Source organism: Cebus imitator, unplaced genomic scaffold (genome assembly GCF_001604975.1).
Source record: "Cebus imitator isolate Cc_AM_T3 unplaced genomic scaffold, Cebus_imitator-1.0 Scaffold11, whole genome shotgun sequence".
NCBI lineage: Eukaryota > Metazoa > Chordata > Mammalia > Primates > Cebidae > Cebus > Cebus imitator.
In genome coordinates this window covers 11521619-11532116 of record NW_016107326.1, presented here as the reverse complement: position 1 = coordinate 11532116, position 10498 = coordinate 11521619, and the positions used below count along the sequence as shown (strand labels likewise).

At 36.1% G+C, this 10498-nt stretch overlaps 1 protein-coding gene across 1 annotated transcript in view; it reads left to right on the top strand.

Moving 5' to 3' along the window:
• RFX6 (regulatory factor X6) overlaps nucleotides 1-10498 on the top strand; it is a 55858-nt gene that overhangs the window by 15327 nt on the left and 30033 nt on the right. The window contains exons 5-6 of the mRNA XM_017549184.2: nucleotides 1893-1970; nucleotides 3078-3105. Coding sequence (XP_017404673.1) covers nucleotides 1893-1970; nucleotides 3078-3105 — 106 coding nt within the window. The remainder of the gene's footprint in view (nucleotides 1-1892; nucleotides 1971-3077; nucleotides 3106-10498) is intronic.

The following is a 10498-nucleotide window of genomic DNA, read 5'->3' as shown; positions in this document are numbered from 1 at the left end:
AAAAATCCTTTTTCCTTCATCTCAAATGACTTTGAATCAATACAGTTAAGTTTACTGCCACAGTCCTTCCTTTAGCACCTGAGAAGAGAGAAGCCATCTCTGGGCCTCCCACTTTGGAGGGCTCGTTCTGGCTGTCCTCCAGCTGCTATCCTCCCATGAGGCAGGAGTCCATGGCCTGAGTGAATGTGTCCATCCAAAAAACACATCCCACTTCTGGGTCCCTGGAGCCCTGGAATTCCCTGTCCAACAGCCCCAGACCCACTTCTTGGGCCTGTATTGGGCATGTCCCAAGTCCATCCTCAGAAGACCACAGTGCTCTACTAGTGTTCATAATCCTAGACTGAGGTGTGGCCAGGGGGTAACTGTTTGTGGGTGATGAAGATGCGGCTGGATCTTGGATGTGCAGGGCAGTTCCCTCACAGTGAACAAAGGAGTCAGTGCTGAGAAATGGAGTGGAGTTGGGTCTTCCCCCCACCACCATGTTCCCATATGGAACTCCAGGAGTCTAAGAATGCTAAATTCATATTTACCTACCAGATAATTATGGAGGTAAATTGTCAATGTAAGAGGACAGGAATATTTTTGTTAGCTCAATTTATAGTTTTCAAATAGCTAATTCAAATAGTTATTCATATGGTATGTATGATTCCATTTGTACTCCTGTCCTGGATCCTGAAAATGTTTAGGAGTGGAACCTTTTGGCTAAGAAGTTCTTTATTGCTGAGGCCAGAGATAGGGCCTTGTAACTTAGATCCTTTATTGTTTAAAGTTTCTGTAAGTTTATTATTATTGTTTAATATTATTATTCATTATTATTATTTAATAAAGGATCTAAGTTTAAATTCAGATGGCGGGTTCTCAGTTTAAAGGATCCACTTTAAACTCAGATGGTGATGTTCGAAATGACATTTTAAAATATAGTTAGGCTGGAGTCTACTGGAAATCTCCTCATTCTCTTTTTTTCATTCCTTTCCTGATCTTAGAGGAATGCAAATTGAAGGAGTTGGTAAACAGAGGGAGTGGTGCTTCATGGGGGACAGATGGCAGAGAGTGGGACTCACCACAAAAAGCAGACGCTAGAGGACTCGCTATCCTCACTAAATGCCCACTATTCCACTAGCGTATGTATAATATTTGTAGTGTTTGTATATGGATGTGTAATATGTCAAGAGTTTATGGCTTAGGAGAATGAGCTAAATTTGAGAATCAATGAGTTGCTATACTTATATTGTGGCTTATGATCCACTGACATATTTATAACAAATTATCTATGGGACTGTTATTTTCTGCATGTCATTTTCATCAATTTGCAACATAGCTTTCTCCCTATTCTTGCACAAAAGTTTGAAGTAAAAATTATAGTGAATTGGACTTTTGATTCCTCATGAGTAAAATAATGTGTAAAGGGTCACATGCCTCATATATACTCCCATGCATGAGATTGGTCTTCTTCAAACATAATGTCATACTTTTTTCCCATCCAATAGATATATGGTAAAGAAAACCATAGATTTTCTTGTCCAATTGACTAAATTAATGTTGAATCACTCAATTTGTAAATACATACAATACATATACTTAGAGCCAATGCCTATATTTATACATTCTTGGGATTTGGAACCTTATGTTTTAGGGGATATAAGAGGATTATCAGTAGGTAATTCTATCTTTTTTCAAGCCTGGAGCCAGATATAACAACAAAAAGTAGGAGTAGTTGTCATCAAAGAGGGATGTAGCACCTTAAGAAGCTACCTACCTGAAAAATGTCAGAAAAGAAACGTCATCAGGGTTTGCAGTTCTTATTCACAGTTACTTCAGTTATACCTTAGTCTTTTTTTCCCCTTCAAAAATCTCCTTCATTAACACAGAGCTGGTTCCTGTCTTTGCTCTAGGTATCATTACTATGGGATTGGCATCAAAGAGAGCAGTGCATATTACCACTCCGTTTATTCTGGAAAGGGCTTGACAAGGTAGAGTTATACCATCTTCAAAACAAATTATCTGTATTTCTTTATGCATGATACATATCGAATAAAATGACTTCTTAATTTTGCTTATCAAAATGTTTCCATTTAACTATCAGATCTTAATGTCCACTTTGTATGGATAATTATATCATCTAGATTACTGGGCAAATTGTAAAACTTGTCATAATTAATGAGAAATTAATGGTGAACTGGGTGTTCCAGAGAGATGAAGAGGAGAGATCAAGGAGCAGAATTGCTTTTAAATTAGCATTTACTCATAAAGCAAAGTCTATTTTCAGGTTGGATTCAAAAAAATAAAGGGATTAAATGTAAATGTAATTCTTTCTGAGACATGTTTTAAAAATCTATATGCTTGACTAGTACCTTACCAAGATAAAAGTTTATTATAATAATCTCTAATCACATATACTTTGGCCATCATTTTACCTTACTAAGGTGAAACTACTGACCTGTTTGGGTTTCTATGAAAGGTAAACATGAATGAAAATAAACAGCACATTGCTCTAAGCAACTGTTAACTACCAGAGGAATATTAGTAAGTGAGGTTACATCTAATGAAACCAGTGATAACACAACATTCATTTTTTGAACTGAAATTCTGAATAATGAAATCTGCATCTGACATTGCTTTATGGTATGATTTATCAAGAACTGCTCTTAGCTCTTAAAAGAAGAAATTATCTTAAAAAGTAAAGTATCATGTGGAAAAAAATTTTAGTCACTGAGTCATACTAACATAAATTTAGATATTTCAAGGAATAGAAGGCTGCTTACTAGCCACTACCCCACTATAAAATGTAAATATAGACTAGAACACACACAAATGTTTAATAGTGAGTGTCCTTTGCTTGTCTCAAATCTCACCTGACTTCTTTAAATACTCTTCATTTTACTTTTTTCCTAAAGAAAAGATTTTTTTTTTTAGTAAGTTGAGAAAGATGATTGAGTTCTTTAAAAAAATCAAAATTTTCCAGATTATTTCCCTAATCATGGTATGAAATTACTGCTTCTTTAGGTTGTCCACATATCATTGAATGCTATAACTGAAATTTTGTTTGAACTAATGGAAAATGTACTAATTTTTTTAAGGTTTTCTGGAAGCAAGCTAAAGAATGAGGTAAGAATTCTGTTCATCTCTATTTTACAACTGCTATAATATGTCTTACAAGCTGAGCAATACCTGTTAATTATTCCTTTTGGCAAATGTAGAAATAAATGTTATTTATTAGGAATCCCTTGACTAACTAAGGACTACAGATACCGCTCAATTAGATTTGAGACAACAAATGAATCTTTTCGTGGATCTATCAAACAACTTTCAGTTAATTTAGGAGAGATATATTTTTGGTTATCTTTACCTGATATCAGATACAAGATTGTAAAAAACAAAAAGACTATCATTGATCAAAAAATTTTCACTTAAACAAAAAGCTTAAGCTGAGGATATGGAAAGAATTGGTCTTTGGACTGTATCCATTTAGACAACATTTACTAGTTTTCAAGGAGCCCAAATGCTATGCTACACTATGGTTTGTTTCACTACTGTGTACACACACACACACACACACACACACACACACACACACACACACGTACACATATATAATCTTTCTCCCTAAGCTTCCTCTCCACCCCCTCCTTCAAGAACAGATTTTATCTAAATGAGTTAGACTACCATTAGGGACTACATGGCTAATTAGACACATGATAAGGCCCTCATTATCCTCAAGTTAACTAATCATTAAGAAGAGGTGCTGCTGAGCTAAGGGCACATGACAATATGTTGTGTAGTAAATCTGGACCTGAGATAAAGTGTAACTCCATTAGTTTGGTGAAATGATCCAAGCATATTATCTTAAAAAATAATATAAGGCCCCCAACCCTCTAAATGGCCAATTTCTTTCTACCAGTGCTTTCAATACAGTTAATAGCTAATTACATAATAAAGATCCTCCAGATTGCTCTTTTTATCAATGAAATGATAGCTCTTTATTAGGTAAACAATTGTGAAACTGCAAAAATGGTGACTTAGAAATATACTTTGAGCAAAGTTTATGTCAATAGGGAATTTAAGTAATTTCTCTCAGGTGTTCTTTCTAGTAGTTTGATGAGGCTGGTGGTATTAGCAAGCTCTCAGCCAATAAATGGCAAGCCTCGTTTCGTGGAATAAAAGAAAAATATTTCTCAAGTTTACTTTTTCCTCCTTAGAAGAGGACACTACAAATACTGTTGTACATTTTGTTAGTAAAATGAAAATAAAATAAAATAATCTGGTTGAGCCTAACCATTTTCTGTGGATACCTGAAGGCAATAATAGTGTATCATTACTTCAATGATTATAGGAATTAACACAACTAAGAGTTTTATAAAGGCTCATAACTACTCTAAATACTTTTAAAGTGATAATAAAATATTTTCATAACAAAATTGAAATTAAAAAAATTATTTTCTTTGGGAGGCTGAGGTGGGTGGTTCACTTGAGGCCAGAACTTCGAGGCCAGCCTGGTCAATGTAGAAAAACCCTATCTCTACTAAAAATACAAAAAATTAGTTGGGCATGGTGATACACACCTGTAATCCCAGCTATGCAGGAAGCTAAGGCAGCAGAATCGCTTGATCCCAAGAGGTGGGAAGGTTGCAATGAGCCATGATTTTGCCACCTAGGCAACAGAGTGAGACCCTGTCTCAAAAAAAAAAATTGTATTTAGGGTGACCAGCCATCGTTGGTGTGCTCAGACACAAGACTTTCGGTGCAACTCTTCATATACATCAGTTCGTCTGAACATTCCTAACTGTGATGTATGGTGTCAGCTATTTATAGCTAAGAAAAATGAGGCTGAGAGATGTATTTGCTTTTTTAAGAAGTCAGAGTAAGATTCTATTTTTTAAAAACTCATGGTCAAGATATTAATTAACAGATGTATGGTATTACACAGGTAATAGGGAACAAAATGGTGAATGAATAGATTTGGTCCTGCCATTCCAGAGCTTTACAGTATAGCAGGAAAGCATACCTTGAATAAGTAATTATAAGAAATTCTAAAGGGTGTCATGGGGGTAATTAGGTTTAGGGGGTTAAGGACATTCTTCATAGGAAGTGGTATTAAGAGGCCAGGCGCGGTGGCTCAAGCCTGTAATCCCAGCACTTTGGGAGGCCGAGGCGGGTGGATCACGAGGTCAAGAGCTCGAGACCATCCTGGTCAACATGGTGAAACCCCGTCTCTACTAAAAATACAAAAAATCAGCTGGGCATGGTGGCGCGTGCCTGTAATCCCAGCTACTCAGGAGGCTGAGGCAGGNAGGAGGCTGAGGCAGGAGAATTGCCTGAACCCAGGAGGCGGAGGTTGCGGTGAGCCGAGATCGCGCCATTGCACTCCAGCCGGGGGAACGAGCGAAACGCCGGCTCAAAAAAAAAAAAAAAAAAAAAAAAGGAAGTGGTATTAAGGAAATAACTGAGAATATGGCCGCAGTTCAGAGGAGGAGTGGAGTAGGGGAAGGGGGAAGAAGAGTGGTTAAGACAGACGGAATAGCATAGGTCAGGGTTTCTCAGCCTCCATACCATGAAAATTTTGGTTCACATAATGTTTATGGAAGCTATCAAGTACATGGTAGGATGCTTAGTAGCATCACAACATCTCTGGCACCTACCCATTAGATTCTAGTAGGAGACCCCCACTCCCTTGTTGTGACAACCAAAAATGTCTCTGGCATTGCCAAATGTCAGCCACTGGCATATGTGAAGGCAAGCAAGAGGTGCATCATGTTCTAGAAAAAATAAGAAAAAATTCTGCATAGCTCTAGTGTAGAATGAGGTAGAGAGTAATACAATAGGTAGAGGCTAGATTGTGTGTAGTCTCATTAAGTTAGAAATTCTGTAACAGGAAGCCACTAAAGAGGAATTATGCCATCAGACTTGTGTTTTATAAAACTCGTTCTGACCATGATATGGAGAATATTTTAGAAGAGTGTAAGGCAGAAACTGGTAGCTCCACTGGAGGCTATCTGGATAGTCCATATAAGAGAAGATCTGGACTAGAATAATAGTCCTTGGGATGGAGAGAAGTAACTGATTTTAGTTGGGAAATACTGAAGGAGAAGCATGTAGAAAGAGTAAAAAGATAATGGGTTCAATTTGGGACTTGTCGTATTTGATGTGTTTGTGAAACACTTAACATAAATTTGAAGTGGGCAATTAGATATATGTGATTGGAAAAGAAGACTTCAAGATTTAGTTTGCTGGTGATTGAAGCCATGGTAATAGATACAAATACCTAGGGAGAAAATGAATGAGAAGACAAGCTGTGAAAAGTGAGAGAGAGGAAGAGAGTCAGTGAAATAACAGAGGAGAGTCTGGAGAGGTAAGAAGAGAAGGAGGAGAATACAGTGTCATGGGAGTCAGGAGAAAGAAATGCTCCCTACTTAAGGGAATGCTCAAATGGTGCTGAAAGCTCATCAAGATAAGGACTGGAAAGGACCCATGGAATTAGTTAAGTGGGATTAACTAATGACTTCAGGGAGAGCCTTTTCAGTGCTGAGCTGGGATTTGATGTGTGAAATGAATGGAAAGTGGCAATGAATGTAGAACATTTAGTCAAGTTCAGGGTGATAATTGGAAAAGGACTTGGGAATTGGGGTTTTGTTTTTGTTTTTGAGACAGGATCTCACTCTGTCACCCAGGCAGGAGTGCAGTGGCACAGTCTTGACGCGCTGCAGCCTCAACCTCCCAGGCTCAAATGATCCTCCCACCTCAGCTTCCCAAGTAGCTGGGACTACAGGCACACACCACCACACCCAGCTAATCTTTTGGAATTTAGTTTTGAAGGATGATTAGACTAATGTCTAATGCTAATAAAATAGATTCAGTAAAGAGTGAAGACTGAAAATATTAATGAAGGGCAAGTTGAGAGCACAAGGTCACTGAGGAGGTCAGAGTAGAGGAATTGGCCCTAGAGAAAAGGAGCAGCTCTTCCACTAAAACTAGAAAGAGAAAAAGGTAAGTTCAGACTCAAGTGGGCTTGCAGATTTTTGTGGCAGGAAGTTGAGGTGGCTTCTGTTTCGTAGTTTTGCATTTCTCTCAGGAATGGGAGTATAGGTCATATGCTGTGGCAAAAATTATGGGAAGAAAGTAGGAGTTTGAGGAACTTAAACTTCTGGCTATTCTCAACCAGATTTACCAGAGACAATGTAACCCTAATGCCCTAAGACACCCACTGAATATAAGGAATTAATTCTTTTATGCGTGAATATTTAGAATGGTATTGGTTAATCATTGTCCTTGAGAGTATTTACAAAATGGTTGTTCAAATCATTTTCTGTAGGACTTAATTTTCTCACAGATTTATTGAGATAGGTAAAAACAGTCTTTGTGGAAGACAAGAAAGGTAGAAGATTGTAAAATTTAAATGGCATGAACCAAAAGAGATGCAAAATATTCAGTTATAATAACAGAAGCATACTGCCTATTTGGAAAAAAAAATACAGGTATAAAAAAATATTACAAATGAAATGACATACCACGTGCCTAAATAGGAATGCTACATATTATAAATTTTCCAATTCTTCCTGAATTAATATAGATATTTTATATTCTAATGAAAATTTGAGTGGGTAATTAATTTTTAGAGATGAATATGGTTATGAGCTTAATCTAGAAGAATATACAGGAAGTAATAGTTAAGAAAAATGTAAACAAGAAGAGTGAAAAGGGGATTTGTCTGCCAAATATCAAAATATTATTACATTGTGATATGACTCAACTTTAGATAGAACAAATCTGCAGCAGAGATTAGGTAACTGACAAAGGACCCCAGTATATATAAGGATTTAGTGTATGACCAAAGAGATCTTACAACAAATGAAGGAAGAAAATGTTATTCCGTGTCCTTTTTGGAGGAAGGTGGAGTACTATATAAATAAAAATCTTCAGGGGATAATTTTAGAAAAATTGACTATTTCGAAAAAAGATTCCATATCTCACAACTTATGTGAATTTCATATAAACAATTAAATATAAAAAGAATACCTAGGAGGAAATATATTTATCTACCCCACTTCTGGAAGGCATTATTCACTTTCTAAGCATAAAAGCAGTTTAAGAAATTTCATAGAAAAAAGAAAAACATAGACCTTGGAAACTTCTTCATATCAAAAGCATCATACATAAAATTTGAAGTCAAATAAAGAACTGGGGGAAATATCTTCGGCAAATATGACAATAAAATTATATCCATAGTACGTAAAAATCCTATAATTTATACAAAAAAATGTGAAGACCACAATAAGTAGTCGAAGATGTGAACAGATGCTTCACATGAGAAAGAAAAAGCTAATAAATGAATGAAAAAAGGACTACCAAATAAACAAAAATTAAGATAACATTTTATGATATGAAACTGTCAAATATTTAAAAATTATTGTGAAGTTGGTGAAGGTAGGATGAGATAAACTCATATCTTACTGAAGGCAGAATGAATTTTTGGAAAATGGTTGGAAGATCAGCATCAAGAGTCTTTATTTATTCCTTTTTCCTACTAATTCTACTTTTGTGTGTATTTTGTATGAATCTTTTTTTCTCTCTCTCTCTCTTTTTTTTTTTTTTTAAGATGGAGTCTTGCTCTGTTGCTCAGGTTGGAGTACAGTGGCGTGATCTTGGCTCATTGCAACCTGCACCTCAGGGGTTCAAATGATTCTCATGCCTCAGCCTCCTGAGTAGCTGGGATTATAGGCGTGTGCCACCACACCTGGCTAATATTTGTATTTTTAGTAGAGACAGGGTTTTGCCATGTTGGCCGGGTTGGTTTTGAACTACTGATCTCAAGTGATCTGCCCACCTTGATCTTCCAAAGTGCTGGGATTACAGATGTGAGCCACCGCGCCCGGCCTTGAATTTATTTTTATTTCACTATGAAATATTTCATAGTATTTCACTATGAAAATGCAGACAGAAAATTATGCATAAAATTTTTATTGGCTATAGTAAGAAGCTGTATGCAACCTAAGTGACTAATATCAAAGAAATGGTTACATAATTTATTGTACTTTTGTGTGGCTACATATTATTTATTAAAGGCTCTGTTAATGATATAGAGAAGTGTTAATTATGAAAAAAAAGGACACAAAAGCAAATATATGTAAAATATGTAAAACATAACTGGATATTTATAAATGATATGCAAATGGTCCCTGGCTTAAAATGGTTTGACTTACAATTTTTTAAGATGGTGTGAAAGGGATATACATTCAGTATAGACTGCTCTCTGAGTACCCATACAACCATTCTGCTTCTCACTTTCAATACAGTATTTAATAAATTACCTGAATTATTTAATACTTCATTATAAAATAAGCTTTGTGTTAGGTGATTTTGCCCTACCGTAAGCTAATGTAAATGTCCCAAGCACTTTCAAGGTAGGCTAGGCTAAGCTATAATGTTCAGTGAGTTAGGTATATTAAATGAATTTTTGACTTACATTATTTTCCAATTGTAATAGTTTTATTGGCATGTGACCCCATTGTAAGTTGAGAAGTATGGTATGACAGAGAATTAATATCTATAACTATGTTGTAAAATATGGTAGCCACTAGCCACATGTGACAAGTAAAATAAAATATTTAGGTTCTCAGTCATATCAGCTACCAAGTGCTTAAGAGTCATATGTGGCTAGTGGTTACTGTATTGGACAGGAAAGATACAGAACATTTCCATCGTAACAGAAAGTTCTATTGGACAGCACTGATATAGATTATGTATAGATTTCAAGTCAATAATGAAAAGACAGCCCAACAGAAATATAGCAAATTATATGAACAAGCAATTAATTCAGGGTAAACAAAGAATGAATAATAGTGCTAGTTGGCATTGTGGTTGACCAGTGTCTGCCACATATGTTGAATACCATTCCTTGCCAATAAAAAGCGCTGAATCTAAATATTAGTGAGGGAAATGAAAATTAAAAATCTTAATGTGTAATTGTCTCACAAATATTATGTTGGCAGCAGTTAAAATGTCTAAAGATACATTGTTGATAGAAATATGGACCAAAGGAGCTCTCATATAGAGTAGAAGGGATAATATCTAGTGAAGTTGAAGATTTACACACTTTATGACTGAATTCCTAAAGAAACCTTCACATTGTGCATAAGGAGGTGAGTATGAGGTTGTTCACTGCAACATGGTTTATAATTGCAGAATACTCAAAAATAATCTAAATGTTTATTATGATATAATAGGAAATAAGTTTTTATACATTTATACAGTGGAGTACTATACTGCTTTGGGTACGAGCAAATGAGCAATGGTTATAATAATCAAATTAGGGCCGGGTGTGGTGGCTCATCCGTGTAATTCCAGCTTTTTGGGAGGCCAAGGCAGGTGGATCACCTGAGGTCAGGAGTTCGAGACCAGCCTGGCCAACATGGCAAAACTCTATCTCTACTAAAAAATACAAAATTATCTGGGCATGGTGGCAAGTGCCTGTAATCCCAGATGCACAGAGGGCTGAGGCAGGAGA